The sequence below is a fragment of the Amborella trichopoda genome, chromosome 3, assembly GCF_054954075.1.
Source record: "Amborella trichopoda isolate Santa Cruz 75 chromosome 3, AtrichopodaSantaCruz75HAP2 v2.0, whole genome shotgun sequence".
In the NCBI taxonomy this organism is placed as follows: domain Eukaryota; kingdom Viridiplantae; phylum Streptophyta; class Magnoliopsida; order Amborellales; family Amborellaceae; genus Amborella; species Amborella trichopoda.
Genome location: NC_142338.1, coordinates 56,252,084 through 56,269,915, shown reverse-complemented (window position 1 = coordinate 56,269,915; position 17,832 = coordinate 56,252,084). Strand labels below are relative to the sequence as shown.

The following is a 17,832-nucleotide window of genomic DNA, read 5'->3' as shown; positions in this document are numbered from 1 at the left end:
TAAAAAATTTGCTAGAAAAACGTTTTATTGTTCAAAAATCCTCGCTAGTTTGGATGTCAAATAAAAATAAATTGTTATCTAATAAAAAATACAGTTTTTCAAATACGAATTGCAAAAAATTCGAAATCTTTTTCTTTTCAAAACGTTTGGCTATTAAAGTTTATTTTTCTCTTTGCGATTCTCTCCCTCAACAAGAAGGGGATAACTACGCAATTAACGCTCCCTCTCATCTTGATGCGTGTTTCTCCCTCTAACCGTGATGCAATCACAAATTCTCGAGCAAACCATAATGGTGAATTAAAGATTACATCGCTTCCCTCTTCTTTTCTCCCCTTTAACAATAGACCCAAGCTCATGTTATTATTGTTCTTCTTCTCTCATCTTCAGGTTGATGTAGTTTAGAGAGAGACAGTGGATTTGGGGTTTATGAAGTAGAAAGAGAGAGAGTAGATTTGGGATTTCTGAAGTTTCACGGTGTGAGTTGTTGGGTCAGAAGGAGAGAGCAATAAAAAAAAATTTAAGTCTGACTTTAATTTTTTTTTTTTTAATAACTTTTGCCTTGAGACTGTAGAATTTCTTATTTCAATCTAAAATCTAAAACGCTAGTAAAATCTTGTGGTTGTCCAAACGATAAATCCATGTCAAATGATTTTTGGATTGCAATCTAAAAACTATTGCAATTTTGGGTACATCCAAATTAGCACTATCATTTATTTGGATTTCAAAATACATGGACAAGAGAGAAAATAGATTTCAAGTCTAAAAAATAGTGCATTTTGTAATACATTTTTTGAAACATCAATTATCTAGATTTCTGAGTGTCCATAGATTTGTTCAATAAACACTATTTTTAAAATTTTAAATTTTACAATTATAAATGAAAATAAATTTTTAGACCATTACAATATTTGTACTACTGAAGCAGTATCTTTTGACACTATTTGGAGTTGTACTTTACTTTGATTCTTTAGAGCCTCAACGTTATTTTAGAACAATCGTTTTAGCGTCGAGCATGGTAAAAATTAAAGAAAAAAATAGAGAAAAAGAATGAAAAAATAAAGGTCCGGTCAGGAAACTGGGCCGGCCGGGCTCTAAGCGGCATTTATAAAATGTGAAGAGAATCTTGATTCGAATCATAATAACATTAGAAACAAAATCTTCTCCAGACCTTCAGGCCATGCAATGGTGATCTAATACTGAACCAGTCAAAGGTATCATAGCATAGTTCGCAAAATGTTTAAAAAGAGCTTTTTTCATAATACGATTTAAATCCAGCCAAAAAAGCGCTTTTTTTTTTTACCTATCATTTTTTTGAAAGATTTTTTTTTTCTTGTTTTGTATATTACAGCCATTGCTACTTTCATGCTTTTGAAAAAAAAAATTTATTTTAAAAAAACCTAAAATATAAATTTGTATCCCTACTATATTCTTCAAAACCACAGTTGCTTATTGAAGGTATGAATTTTTTTTCCCTTTTTTTTAAAAACTTAAACAAATACATGCAGATTTCAGTGTTAATATGGAAAATCATTGTGTAAATGAAATATTGTTTATAGCAAATCATTTTGTAAAGTAAATCATTGCGTAAAGAAAATCTTATACATGCAAATTTCTGCGATTATTTGTGATAATTGTTTTTATGGAAATACTGTTTATGGCACAAATTAGAGCTCAAAACATAGTCTTTTACTAATGAATGAGAAGCAAAGAGCATGACGACATGACAAAGTAATCAATATTTTGCTTTTGATTATGTGAAAACAAAGATAAACAATATAGTGTAAATTGTAAACTTACAAGAGCAAGCAATTGTACATATAGAATCCTTAGCTCTGCATGTTGTTTCCCCAATAAAATAGAAAACCATATTCGTTTTCTCTCTCTAACAATCAATTAAGGTCTCTTGACAAATCAGTATAGTTAGGGCTTTCTCTGAAACAACATCCCAAATCAGAGAGAAAATCCCTTTTCAAACTATCCCAAATCTGTTGAAAAACTTGAGGGGAGAGATGGATCCACTCCTAGGATTAAGGGCAGTGTCATGAGACTATTGATCGCAAAGATCAAGCTTTTACCAAAACTGTGAGAACTCTATAAACTTCTGTGTACCTCTCCATGGCCATGAAACCCTTCTCAAAGAGGTAAAGAGGGATGGATGGGATTGTTCTCCAACGTTCGGCTTCCTTTTAAAATCTCTGATAAAATATGGTCATGTAATCCTAGGAAGTGGGTGGTTACTTTCTAGCATTTAGATAACCGCACTTTCCCCCTCTACGAAGCCTCATTTTTAGTGATAAACATTAAATTATAAGAGAGAGAAATATTGTACGTTTAAAGGCCCCATGGCTACACACATGTACCAACATCTCCCATTTACCTATGAGGGCTATATATATTGAAATATCATAAAGCACTTATCACTGAATGAATTTAACATCTATGTGCATATTTTTGTCTTGAGGCCTTCACGCAAGTGCGGTTATACGTCTCATAAAAAAAAATATCCAAAGTAATATCATGATTTTTCACACTAATACGGTTTTTTCTCTCATGACCAAGACATCAAAAAATATCTCATTTGGGAATTCCTGACTTAAATATTTATAAGTCCCATCAAAACTACATGCTTTGATAATATTTACTCAATCCATTTGTTAAAGGGTCTGCAATCATATCTAAAGATGGCAAATAACTCACAGTTATTTCAGTCTTGCCAATAATATCATAAATATGATGATAATCAATTTCAATGTGCTTACCTTTGGAACTATAAGCTCCATTTCTAATTCATGAAATAACAGTCTGATTATCACAAAAAATTTTAACAGGTCCGTCGGTTATATCCAGCTTCAAATCATTTATGAAGTTTTTAATCCAGACGGCATAAGTTGCAGCAATGCTACAAGCAATATACTCCGCTTCCATAGTACCGAGCTACACAACCTTGTTTCTTATCAGACTAAGAAACACATCCACCTCCAAAGAAGAATACAATTCTTGAGGTTGATTTTCTATCATCTGGGTCTCCTGCAAAGTCTGCATCAGAGTACCCAGTAACCTCTAAGTTCTCAGCTTTGAAGCACAACTTGTAATTTTTAGTTTTCTAAATATATCTGAGTATCCTTTTACAGCTTGCCAATGAGCCATTCCAAGATTATTATGAAATCTAGTTATAAGACCATATGTATGACTCAAATCAGGTTTTGTACACAATATGATATAATTTATGTATCCTACAACTTGAACATATGAGATTCTTTCCATTTCAGTTTTGTCACTATCATTTAATAGACACGTTTTCTTTGATAATTTCAAGCCTTTACAAATAAGTGTATCTATGGGTTTGCAATTTCCCATCATAAATATTTTTAAAACATTTTTTAAATAAATTTCTTGAGATAAAACATAGAAGTCTTGAACTTCTATCTCTTGTTATCTTAATGCCCAATACATATGAGGCGTCTCCCAAATCTTTCATCTCAAAATGAGAACTTAGCCATGATTTGGTATGGTTAGTCATGCCAATATCATTACCGGCAATCAAAATATCATCCATATATAGTGACAATATAACAAAATTGCTCTCACTATTCCAGACATACACAATGGTATAACCTATTGGTTATATAATCAATTTCAGTGATCGGATTATGAAAAGTAAAGTATCATTGCCTAGAAGACTGTTTTAGACCATATAAAGATTTCTTAAGTTTATATATTTTGTCTTCTTGGCCTTTAATTACATATCTTTATGGTTGTTTCATGTATATATCTTCTTTTAATTCTCTATTTAAGAAAGTTGTTTTGACATCCATCTGAAATAATTATAGATCATAATATGCAACTAATGCAAGGATGATCCTAATAGATGAAAATTTGGCGACTGGAGAATAAGTTTATACATAATCTATGCCCTCTCTTTAGGTAAATCCTTTAGCTACCAACCTAGCTTTATATTTATCAATGGATCCATTTGCATTAAGCTTTTTCATTATGACCCATTTGCAACCGATGACTTGTTTATCTTTAGGGAGGTCAACCAACTCCCATACTTGATTTTGTTTAATAGAATCAAGTTTATCATCCATGGCTTCAATCCACTTAGCTGAGTCATGTGAGCTAATAGCTTCATTATAGCTTCAAAGTTCATATATTGTATCTTCACTCATTGAAGAGTAATTATCTTCATTCATAAATACATAAAATTATTCTAAAGTCGTAGGTGAGGCTTTAGTTCTTTTAGGCCTATATGGTATACTTGATTCAATTGAATCATTCTCACCAAATGTAGAGGGAGTCTGAGCAACATGGTCTTCCCGACCCTTATCTTTATCAATTTTATATAAGTCAATAGGCTTATTTAAAATATTTTCATCATCTATATTTTATAATAAATGAGCATCATGACTCTCTATTAATGATCTAGTATCATGGTTATAAAATCTATACCCTTTAGAATTTTCTAAATAGCCTATAAAAGAGTATTTTATAGTTTTACTTTATAATTTATCTCAATTTTGTGGTGGTATAAGCACATGTGCCCAAAACCCCAAACTTTCAAGATAATAAGGTCATGTTTCCTATCGGTCTATAATTCATATGGGGTCAAGTCTATAGATTTAGTTGAAACACGATTAATGATATATATTGCCGTGATGAGAGACTCACCCTACAAATAAAGTGATAAATTAGAATGGCTCATTATGAACATAACCATGTCCATTAGAGTTCTATTTATTCTTTCTGTTGCATCATTTGTTGTGGTGTATATGACATAGTTGTTTGGTGAATTATACCATGCTCCTTACAAAATTCAGAAAATAAGGCGGAGCAATATTCACCTCCCCTATCTGTTCAAAGAATTTAATAAGTCTACCTAACTGATTTTCTACCTCAGTTTTATATTCTTTAAATGTTTCTAATGCAATAGATTTCTTACTAATTAGGTATACATATCCATAACATGAATAATCGTCTATAAATGTTATGAACTATTACACACCTCTATGTGTTTTCATATTTAATGGGCCACATATATCAGAGTGAACAATACTAATTAGTTCACTATACCTTTTCCCTTTAGAGAAAGGCTTCTTAGTTAATTTACCATAAATATATTGCTCGCATGTTTTGAACACAATTTCTTCTAAATTGGGGAGTAAGCATCTTTCAACCATTTGATTAAGTAAGCCTCTTTTAACCATTTGATTCATTTTGTCTTCATTTATATGTCATAATCTTAAGTGCCATAAATATGGATCATCCATACACATAAAAGCATCAAAAGAAGCATCAATATAACCAGAAAATGATGAACTTTAATTAATATTCAGTCGATACAAATTATCAACTTTAATACCGTACACCAAAGCTCTAGAATGTTTTCTAATGGTAACCCGACCAGACCTGAACCTTATTTCATAACCCTTGTCATCTAGCATTGGGACAGAAATCAAATTGCGCCTTATATTGGGCGCATACAATGTATCAGTCAATAAGAGATTTGTTCTTCCTGGTAAACACAGCTCGAAAGTACTAACACCTAATACATCGCAGTAGGTGTCATTTCCCATATAAATCCGTTGGTTACCAGCTGCAATCTCTTTCAATTCTATGAATCCATCCTTGGTCATCGAGACATGTCGAGTGGAGGTTGAGTCGACCCACCAATTTCTCAGGTCATGATCGGCAACTATTGATTCTAGGGCTACGCAGATCAAGTAATTCTCTTATTTTGATTATTTCGAACACTATTGTTATTTTGGTTCCTATTTTTATTTTTCAGCTTAGAACAATTAAACTTGATGTGCCCAATTTTTTTACATTAAAAACATGTCTTCTAAACCTTCTTTTTTTGATTTTAAAAATTTCTCATCATTCCCTTATACCTATTATTTTTCTGATAATTGAAAGGTTTTTTGAGAATCTGAGAAGATTAACTTTGGGCAAAATGGAGCTCATTTGACTTCTTCATCATTCTTCTCTCAGCTTCAATACTAAGATGCATGGGAAGATTTAACATGGTTATCCCTTGTGCAGCTTGGTTCAATGCAATTACAATAGACTCCCAAGATGGAGGGAGACTGTTAAGGATAATAGACACTTGCATGCAATCGAGGATTGGATTCTTAGTTCCAGCAAGGTCCTTTGCGAGCACTGTCATTTTATTAACATGCTCGGTCACTGAGTCCGTTTCTTTCATTATGCAATAATTGTATTTTTCTAACAACAATTGTACATAGGTCTCATAAGTGGTCCCATACTTTTCAAATAGGGCACCTATCATATTTTGAGTTGTGGCGTAATCCTCAAAAACTCTAATTAAATCATCTTCCATAAAGCTCAACATAGTAGTCCTAGCTACTTTGTCATCTTCTAACCATTTTTCAAGTCGCCTTCTGTCTTGACTATTGACAATAAGCTCTAAAACTGGTGGTTCTGTTTCTAAGACATAATCTACCCTATTTTGAAAAAGAATATATCCAATTTTTCTTTTCCACATAGAAAAATTAGTCTATTTGAGTTTTTCAAGTTTGGATAATTTTGACATGACTAGCCTAAATGTCATTTTAAATTTTTAGATAATACATAAAGTTCAAAAATAAAATAAAATTAACTGTGTTTAAGAAAGGGTTTTCTGCTAGTTAACTCAATAGGTTTGCCGACTCTCAGTGAGCCGCAACTTCAAATAAATTTGTTTTCTCGAACAATTTATGTTCGCACTGCTGTAGGTTATGAGTCTACCACGCTTCCACAACCTGCTCTGATACCAATGTTGAAAAACTTGAGGGAAGAGATGGACTCACTCTTAGGATTAGAAGTAGTGTCGTGAGACTATCGATCGCAAATATCAGGCTTTTACTAGAACTGTGAGAACTCTGTAAATTTCTGTGTACCTCTCCATGGCCATGAAACCCTTATTAAAGAGAGATGGAGTCCTTCAATGTTCGGCTTCTTCCTAAAATCTCTAAGAAAACGTAGCCATACAATCCTAGGAAGTGGGTGTTACTTTTTAGCCGTTAGATAACGACACTTTATCTCTCTACGAAGCTTCCTTTTTTTAATAATAAGCATTAAATTATAAGAGAAAGAAATATTGATCGTTTAAGGGCCCCATGGCCACACACGTATCAACATGCATCCCATCTTCCTTTTCTCTTTCTAAAAATCAGTTAAGGCCTTTTCCATTATGGTTTGTGATGCCCATCACCTCGTCCTTCTCTCTCTATAAACCCTGGCTATGAGCGCAGCCCTATTTTCGTCTCTTCCTTCTTCCTCCTCTCTAAACCGTAACGTTCTCTCTCTCTTCCTACATCCTCCTCTCTCTAAACCATAAACACAGAGCTGTGAAACCCAAGTTTCTACGGGCCGCTTTTCATTTAAAGAAATTCATAAAACTTTAACTATAGTTATGGTGTGACCAGAGTCACCGTACTATAGTCTAAAAAAAGGAAAAGTTTATATAGAGTCGAGGTTCTAAACAATCAAATTTGAGCCTACCTCCAAATTTTCATTAGAAAAGGTTGTTTTGATACCCAAATATCGTTAAATTGATCATTTCGACATCAAGGTGCATGGACATGAGAAAAAAAATGGATTGCAAATTTTGAAAATAATGTATTTTGTAACACATTTTTGGACCGTCAATTTTCAAGATATCATAGATATGTCGATCTGTTCTATATTTGAAGCTTTGAACTTCATAAGTAGATATGAAAATATATTTTAAAGCTATCACAGATATTTTCAATATTGAAACCACATTTTTTGGTGCTATTTGGAGGTAAGCTCTAATTTGATTGTTTAGAGCCTAGGTTATATACAAACCAAACCCAAACAAAAATGGTGTATTTTTTTTTCTGTACCCATGAAGATGTTTAAGTATTTAGTGAATAAATTTATAGAGCATATTTGTTTTTGGTATGTAATGGGTAGATTTATATGGTACAAATTTGTTTGTATATACTAGTTAGTTATGTATTTAATATGGAAAAAGTTTATATAAGGTTGCAACCTTAAAATGTACAATTACAGATGCACCTAAAAAATCATCAGAGATTGTTGAAAAACCTTCTAATTGATCATCTCGAAATCAAGATGTATGAATATGAAAGGAAAAAAAAAAAAAAGATTTTGAGTCCCATAAATAATGCATCTTGCAACATATTATGTAGACAATCCATTTTCAAGATTTTCATATATTTATAGATCTACTTGATTTTGACCTTTTTTTAGTTTAAAATTTTATAATTTTGTATGAAAATAGATTTTCAAATAATCCTATGAAGTTTTTACACCAAAATTATATTTTATGATAAAATTTGGAGGTGCGTCTTAATTGGATTGTTTATGGTCGCAACCTTATAGAAACCGCACCCATTTAATATTGGATGATTGCATCAGAGTCACGAGGTATCTAAATTAATTGTCTTAATTATATTAGTCTAGTAAAGTTTTTATAGATAAATTAGTTATTGATGGCTTTGATATAATTTTTATTTTTTAGAATTTCAAAATTTATAATGTTATAAATTTATTCGATTTTTTTAGTCTAATCCGATATATTAACGATATCTTCATATGAAGTATTTTTGCCGATCTGTATTTTTTATCCGATTTTTTCATCCAACTTTTTAAAATAAAAACGATTTGTTTCTGATTTTAAGGTGAGCCGATTTATTGATAGCCCCTGACTTGCTAACTATGGATCAGAGTGAAAGAACCATTCAAACATGATCAAAGCATAGTTAGCAAGTCGGGGAATAATAACATATAGATTGGAAATAAATCGGTTTTGTTTCAAAAAGTCGGAGGGATAAATCAAGTAAAAAATAAGGATCGCCAAAAAAATAAGGTAAGTTATCTAATCACGAATATTTAGGATTTAGTTCAAAAAAATGTAATGAAAAAATCGGATATGTAAATCTAACAAAATATAGGATGATTTGCAACTATTGTATAGATATATTAAAGCCATTAAACAATAATTTTATAGTTTTATTAGTGCCATTAGAGTAATACTTTGACAAGTTTTTTTGTTAAAATTTTCAATAACTCCAACAACAATACTTACTAAGTTGTCACAACATAAAACACATAAGAGCATAAAATGAAATAACAACAATACTAAAGACAAGAACTGTGAACCAAAGTATATGATTATTTTTCAAAGAAAAATAAAAAAATGGCCCCTAGGAAAACAGTGATTTCATGCAACGGTTATATCATAGTATAATGCAATCATACTTTTAGAAAACCAATGTTTGTGGTATTTGTATGACCCAAAATTTTGCACACACACTCTCTTCATCTCAATAATCAATCCTCCAAAAAAAAAAAATCAATTTGAACCCAAGATGTGGTCAAAATTAGTTCCTTTCAACAACAAATCTAGGCCACTCATTTGGTGAATTTCAAGATCTTAGTCGTTACAAACTCAAAATCATTTTTTTTTTTAACATTATTATTAACACTATTCATCTAATGTTAATAAAGCCATCTAAAAAGATGGAAAATAAATAATCCTTATAAAGCCTAAATCTAAGCATCTTATCAAAATTGACGGTCTATGTTAATTGGGCTAAAAAAATACTTTCTAAGTTGTATTTTCAATTTCTTTTTTTGTGATTGTTCACTAAAGAGTGTATATTTCAAAATTTGGATCAAACAAATGACCCTAAAATGATTTTTGAAGATTGTTGCATTGTACTATGATACAACAGCATAAAATCATTGCCCAATATGGGACAGCAATTAATTAAAAGAAAGCGCAAAGACCCAAATATGTAAAATAGTGGTGCATCCAAAATGCTATTTTGTAACCAATTAAATAAAAACTAAAAAATAAGATATGAAATTAATCAAACTTTTGTATGCATTAAAAAAAAACAAATAAAATGCTTAAGTAAATTTGAATCTATCTCTAGCTAACCAAATCTTTATTATCATTGAATCTCTCTCTTGCTCGTTATAAAATCCTGGAATCTCTCTCTTGCTCGTTATAAAATGTAGGTTTTAAAGAGGTTTTTTTTTTTCATTGGGTTACTCTTCCTCTAAGACTACCTATTATTTTGAGATACGATTGTTTTGATTACTTTTTGTGGAATATATTGATTGTTGTGTTTGTCCATTTTTCAAAAAGAACTCATTGGGGAGATTTTTTATAGAACTTTTTGTTAAATCAAGATTTTTAGCCCACTGTTAATGAGCTTATCTTTAAACCAAAATCTTAAAAGTTATTTTCAAAAAAGATAAAATACGGATTTAAATCACTCTATTTAAAAAAGTAATTTTTTAAAGATCTTTTGAAAAACTCGGAGTTCTAAACTGATTCCAAAAAATTAGTGATTTTTTTTTTAAAAAATCGGAGAGTGATGAAAAAATCGGTGATTCATGTTTTAAATGGATACTTGCTAACTATGGATCAAAGTGAAATTATCTAAGGAACACTCATCAATTGAGAAGACTATCCCAAATTGGTAAACGTGATTTTTGACATGAATTTGGGGCATCGAATATTATGAATCAAATAAATCATATTATCAAAATTTTAGGGCATAAAAAAAGAAGAAAAGCTCTAAATTTTTTTAAAGCAGATTTACATTAGGGAAAAATAAGTACAGATCCAATGTTTACAGAGAGGGAGAGGATGAGAGAGGTTGCTCTTGCTCTTTTGGTCGCACAGGCTGAGATAGAGAGAACAGAGAGAGCGCTTTTTGAATGCACTAAATATATGCCTTAAAAGAATGAATGTAAATAATAATTATTAGATAGTCAGTCTAAGAGTATAGAAACTCAAGATCTTTTTTAAAAATAATTATATCGTGATACCAAAATTCGCGACACAAAATCTTCCTAGGCTGCTTTTTAGCTAATAGAGTAATTGTACAGTATGATCCCGTAGAAGTATGCTATGATATATACTCCGGCGGGTACATAACTCCCTCGTATAGGGCATTTACCAACTGTTCGAGCCCAAGGGTCTTCCCTGCATCCACGGAGTACATCTCTCTCGCAAAGACTTGGGGTATTGGGCACTCAACTCGATCAGTGAGAACCAGCAGAATGCAGCAGGTATTCAGGGAATTAACAGTCCAATTCTTTCTCATGTCGCCTCTTGATTTATTTATGCGTTCCTTTCTCTCCCTTCCTCGTATTCGAAGTCATTGATTGATTTGGTTCTCTCTCTCTCTAAAGGGTGGTGGAGTTGAAAAGGAGGTGACATGGGAGGATCAACAAAATATCAACAAGTTTGGAAGATTAAACAACAGATACCACGAGCTTCAAGATGAGATCAAAGTCTCCAAGGTATTCTTTTTCATCTTTACATTTCCACAAAGTACTTATTTACAGAAATAAGAAATATCTTACGCCAAAAAAAATCAACTCATAGAAATACTTGATAATTTCTAAAATCTAGTTCAGTATTTTATGGATTATAAGAATATGTTAAATCACATATGATTTGTAGGTTATATTCAGTACCAAAATAAGTTTGAACTCTGTGTTATGCTGAAAAAAATTGATTATGCTGATGTTTTGCATAAATTGGATCAGTGAAAGTGGTATGTATAGCTTTGAAAGCAATATATAGATCAATATGGATTGTAGAGTTTATTCTAGTTAGTTTGAGAGTACATGTTGATTAGCACTCTCTGGGCATGCAATTGGGTATTGTGGTTCACATAACTGTGATTTAACTCCTTTCCTTTTGGATCTGGTGAGTTGGCATTTATTAAATTGGTTTTTACTTTGGACATATTTGATTGTGTAAATTTGGAACGATGATTTGTTTATTGTGATAAATGAGGGAGTATTTGGGGGGAGGTGGTAATTTGTATTTCTGGGAGCTCCAGTCACCCACATTTCACAATATTTAAAGACTCAACATCCTCTCTCCAATCTGCTGAGCTTTCAACTTCCATTGAACTTCCACTGTTGCTATAATATACTTTGAAATGGTTTGCCTTAATGGAAAAAGGGAATGCAATAATGGTTTCTCGATGCTATACCAATCAATAGCATTGGATCTCAGGGTTCAATTTTTTATAGAGGGACGATAAGTTGACATTGTAAGGGCTGCTTATGGAAGCAAATTGGGATTTAATAGCGGTTGATAGATGTCATTCCTTTGAGTTTGATTTCCACTATTTAGGAAATGGATTGAAGCTCTGGAAAATGGGAAAGCAAGTCAGGGTTAGGTTAATGGATGCATATGTGTTACTTTACATTTAATAGAAAGGACATGCAATACTGGCTAGTGTGTAGCCTGTAATGCTAGAATATAGATTGGTTATGAGTTGCAGGTGTTTTATTGGATCCCCTTTGGATTGTGAAGGGTGGTGTATAAGTTAGGTGTTAAGGTTCTCTGGCCAAAAAGGGAAAAAATGTTAGGTGGTGAGGTTATTAGAGAAGAGAGGTGCTTGGAGATGCATGAGAGGAGTGGTGAGGAGATATGGAAGACGACAAGGGAAAGGGGAATTGTCAAGGGTTAGGAGGTGTATCAGGAAGAAAGAAAGTTTTTACATTTTTAGAAGGTAGGTGAGAGAGGAAAGATGTAAATTAGTTTTATAATGGACTATCAAGGCTGCATGGATTGGAAGGTTGGTGGGGTAGAAGAGAGGGGCCTTAGGGCCTTGGGGAAGTTATAAGCTAATCGAAGTGATGAAGTTACAAAGTTTTGAGGGAAGACTCGAAGGCCTGTGGAATTCTGGAGTGACTTGATGAAATCAAGGAACTTGGTTGAAAAGTCGTGTAAAATTCTTTCCCTATATGGTGGTGAAAGATGGAGTGGGCTATATGTAGGGGTGATATGGGAGTTCAATCTAATGGGAAGGGGGTCAAGGGTTGAGCAAGTTTATGGGTATTCTAGAAATGGAATGTATGGCTGTGGTGGATTGAACTAGATGCCGGCAAGCCATGTATTAAGAAGAGAGCAATGGATCAATCATCTTATGTGGAATGGTTGTGTAAGGATGGCAAATTGAGACACTCTGGAAGCTTCAGAATGCTGAGTGTGAAATGGGGTTGGGGAGGGGGGGGCTTCATCAAATGGGAAGAGGGAAGAGGTGAGGTTGATATAACATGGCCACTGTGGGGGAGAATATGATTAGCAGGTCAAACGGTAATGGGAACTTAGTTTCTTCAGGTCTTCAAGTTAACGAGATGGATCGTAGTTATAGGGTTTTCATGTGGATTTGAGAAATAATGGTGTCTTGAATAGACCCAGTTATTCTTGTCAAAATGATATGCAGACCTATGGAGAAGTGAGGCTCAAGGGGCTACGGGGCTCATCCTTCATTCTTGTATTCCTTTGCCAAAGCAATGATGAATTTTAGAATCTTATGACATACCTGAACAACAAATAAATTAAAAAATAAAAAGAAATAGTTTTCCTTCGGCAGATTGTTTTGGACACAAAATTCAAACTTAGGACGTCTGTTGTGGCCTTCATGCCCAACCATTAGATGAATCAGAAAAGGAGTTCTAGCTTCTTGTTAAATTAGAGATGCACTACTTGAGATAAATGATTTTTCCAACAATAACAGCGCCATAGAAGTTAGGGCATGTTCAGCTGCAACACATTAGTCTAAGGTTCAAATCCAGCTTCCCACCAAAAAATAAATTTTTTTCTTTTTTGAGTAATTGAGTACTAAAGGATATTAGGAATATCAAATTTGATTCCTTCATTGCATATAGATAAATAACGAAATGAATGAAACAAATATATTGAGGATGGTACAATGTAGAATTTTTTCCTTTCTTCTGTCATTTAAGTCTAGAAATGTATTAATTATTTTTCAAAGAAAAAGAACTATCAAATTTTCTCTCTTTTCGTGATTCACGGAGAAGAACTAAAGGAACAAATCTAATTTTGTTATGCATATCCATTGCAAAAGAGGTCACATATGAGCCTCGAGGTCACCCAATGTGAAATTCCCTTCAAATGGATAGACCAACGCTTCCTTTTTATTCTTTAATCTATAGAAGTAGTAATAGTGCTCTTAGCAGGCATTACTTCATGTTCTTCATAAATTTCCTTGAAGGCGGTTTTCTTCCAAGGCTGTCTACGTGTGATCCACACAAAGGATATTTGGATACTTAACCATCCTTCTCTTAAATGGCATTGCTATTGAGCATAATGCGTGACTGCTACTCAAATGTCTTCAATTCTTCATTGTGATTGCTCTTACTGACTACCCCCTTTAGATGCCTTTCTTGCTAGCCTACCATAACGTCATACTCATTTTGTTCACTACCACGAATGATTTCCAGCACAATAGAGGCATATACCAAAATTCTCGACAAAAATGAATTTTCAAAATTGAGAGGATGTTAGATGTTTTTCTAGTAGCCTTTGGGTTGAGTCAGTCTGATTCAGAAGTGCTATACCTCTATTAAAAGATTCTCATTAGGCCTCCCACGTATAGTTGTCTCGAAAGTGACACATCTCCAATAAACACAACTATGCTAAATTGCATGATAATGCAAATAAGTTCACAATATTTTGATAAACCGCAATAGGAGATGATAACAAATCATGCCGAACCATTACAGCCTTCATGCTTTGCTTCAGTCTATATAGTTTTTGGTTTTGCTTCCATACAAATCATGTCTTCCCAATATTCTATGAATATCAAAACTGTGCTTCATTACCTGTGTAACAAAACTGTGCTTCATTACCTGTGTAGCATTGTGTGTTTCCCGTCTTCTTGGATGTGTAAAGGAACCAGTTTACATGTTTGTAGCTGACTGGTATGGATGTCATTGTCTCAATTATAAGGTTTTGGGTCCTTATCCCAGTCTCACCTAACAAATTTAAAGTCGGCGACGAAGTTAATGCTGATTAATGAAAAATGTTAAGTTTGTCTCCGTTGGACAAGAATGAAAGTATTGAACTGGATTGGATGTTTGTAGCTAACCAGTGTGGGGGCCTTTGTCTCAATTATCAAGTTTTGGATGCTTATCCCAATCTTATCTGACAAACATAAAATCGGCAACAAAGTTAATCCTTATCAAGGGAAAATGTTAAGTTAGTCCCATTCATACAGGAATCAAAGTTTACATATTATGATTAACAAGTAACATGCAAACAATGATGGGTTTCTTTACATTAATGCCTCTAATATACATACAACTGCGTCGTACATGCAACTTGCTCATGTTTCAATGACAGGTGTGGAGAGACACATATCTGCTCAGGTATTTTTCTTGGGTTCGAGCAATGCCATTCAAATCAAGATTTTTTGACTGAATAGTAGTGACAATGGGAAAGGGAAAGAAGAATGAAGCACTTAAGTCATCCATCCCTTCACATTTAAAATGGGAAATTTTTTTGCTCTATGGTCAATAGTTTTGATTGATGAGACTAGGGGTGGTGTCAACGCAAAGTTAGAACTTTGGAGGGATGCTCTAGAATCTAAGGGTTTTAAAATTAGTTGAACTAAGGCATAATATATGAAATGTAAATTTAATAATAATAGGAGTATAAACGAGGAAATAGTTAAGATTGACGGCCAAGAAAATAAGGGTTTTAAAATTAGTTGAACTAAGACAGAATATATGAAATGTAAATTTAATAATAACAGGAGAATTGAGAGATTGAGGAAGATGTCATACATAAAATTAGAGTTGGATGGGCGAAATGAACATGTGTATCTAGAGTTTTATGTGATCGTCGCTTACCAATGAAATTGAAGGGGAAGTTCTATAGGATATCTGTAAGACTAGACACGCTTTATGGATAAAATGTTGGGCGGTCAAGAAACACCATATCCATAGGATGAGCATTGCTAAGATGAAGATGTTGAGATGGATGAGTGGCAAGACAAGAAACTATAGAATCCAAAATGAATACATCCGAGGGAATTTAGGTGTGGCTTCAATAGGTGATAAGATGAAGGAAAGTAGATTTAGGTGGGCTGGCCATGTGCAGCATACACCTAATATAGTACCGGTTAGGAGGTGCAATTTGGTTCAAGTGGAATGCTTTAAAAGGGCAAAGGGAAGGCCCAAAAGGATATGGATGGAAGTAGTGAAAAAATATATGGTCGTATATGGTCTTACTGAGTTTTTGGCCTTTGATAGAGCAGCATGGCATAACATCCATATAGCCAACCCGAAATAGTTGGGATAAGTTCAGATGATGATGATGATGGTCAATAGGAGGCAAGTTGTCAAAAATTTAATAATATCGACCTAACTCCATATTTTGTTCTCAATGAATGTTATGTTCTTAAAATCAGAAGAACTTGTGTTCTCTATGTTACAAGTGATATATCATTTTCATGCAACAATTTTTTTACATTCTCTTCACTTCTCTTTATCGGCAAAGGTCCTTGTGTTTCACTCTTTAAATTAGGGGAACTTGAAAGACTGGACTTCTTAACAACGACAGATATAGACCTTGTTTGTCCACCAGTGAATTGGTAAAGACAATTTTAAAAAAGAAATCCATATCTGGTTAAAACTTTTTTTTTTTTCTTTTTGCTCGAGGATGCAGTATGTAAAAATCTTAGACCAACTTGCCTAAAAGAATAATGTAAAGATCAATGTTCCTTCTTCCTGAACCATGCAGTTTGTTCTCTCTTGGATTTTTCATATTCTGGCTTATTCTTCCTTGCTTTTACATGTGTTGACCTTGTTGCATATTCTAGTATCTAGATATATATGAAAGGGAGAGATTTTTTGTTCAATTTTATTCAAGTGCAAAGTAATATTTGATGTTTTATTGGCAGGAACTGACTGAGAACTTGGAGGATGCAGGCAATGAGTTGATACTCTCAGATGAGGAGGTGGTGAGGTTTCAGATTGGGGAGGTCTTCACCCACATGCCAAGGGAAGAAGTAGAGAGCAAACTGGATGAGATGAAAGAGGAAGCAGCCAAGGAACTGGAGAGACTCGAAGAAGAGAGAGAATCAGTTCTATCACAGATGGCTGAGCTCAAGAAGATCTTATATGGAAAGTTCAATGACTCCATCAATTTGGAGGAGGACTAGAGATCAATTTTGGTGTGCCAGGGCTCCGCCTTTATGTGAAATGTGAAGTACATGCCTTGTTTAATTTGTTTGAGTGGTGCTTTCTAGTTGAGGTATGTCTTTTTCGTAGAAGTTGTTGGGTAGTCTTTTGCCTTTGATATGAATGTGTCTGGATGGGAATTTTTTTGGATAACATATGTTTAGATGGGATTTTACTTGAAATTATGCATTTAATATGGATTCATGGTGCTGAATTCTCTCTTTCTACAATATCGATGTGGGTAATTGTAAGCAGAATTTCTTGATCCATGAGAAACTAAACCCAGCTGAATGCCTGCCTTACTGTTTATTTCCTGAGAAAATTCCAAGCGAATGTCTGACCTCCAGAAATAACTTGAATTTTTTGTCTTTGTTTTTTCACCTCCATCCAAATGGACAACCATTCACTAACTTTATACAATGAGAAAATGACCAAAAACATTTTTCTTGAACCTGGTGGATGGGTTACTTGGATACTTTTGTTTGAGGAGACCATAACCATGTTGCTAGTTACACCATGTCAGGCAGATGTTCTTTGGATCCTCTTTTACTTGTTCCCGAAGTTGATTGTATCTATAATGAATATATAGCATATATTGACCAGCCTATGTTAATAACTCCATGGGCACGGGAACCACTAGTTGTCATATATGACCATGCTTCAAAGCCTGGATCTATGGGGTGTATCTTCCACACTATAGATCCGTGTTGGATCGCTGGATCACCTATCTGGATTAGTTAATTAACCATGATGATTATTTGTAGTTTGACCATTTATATTTTCCCTGAAAGTCAGCATGTCAATTGCATAACTGTT

The 17,832-nt window shown here is 33.5% G+C and overlaps 1 protein-coding gene across 1 annotated transcript; it reads left to right on the top strand.

Moving 5' to 3' along the window:
- The first annotated feature begins 10,997 nt into the window (after nt 1-10,997).
- On the top strand, nt 10,998-17,230 carry AIP3 (ABI3-interacting protein 3). The gene is made up of 3 exons (XM_006838790.3): nt 10,998-11,073; nt 11,197-11,307; nt 16,737-17,230. The coding sequence occupies exons 1-3, from the start codon at nt 11,065-11,067 to the stop codon at nt 16,995-16,997; spliced, it is 381 nt and encodes a 126-aa protein (XP_006838853.1). The 5' UTR covers nt 10,998-11,064; the 3' UTR covers nt 16,998-17,230.
- The last annotated feature ends 602 nt before the right edge of the window (nt 17,231-17,832 follow it).

Coding starts and splice junctions, on each gene's coding strand:
- AIP3 (XM_006838790.3), top strand. Junction 11,308..16,736: donor ATGAGATCAAAGTCTCCAAG/GTATTCTTTTTC, acceptor TTTTATTGGCAG/GAACTGACTGAGAACTTGGA.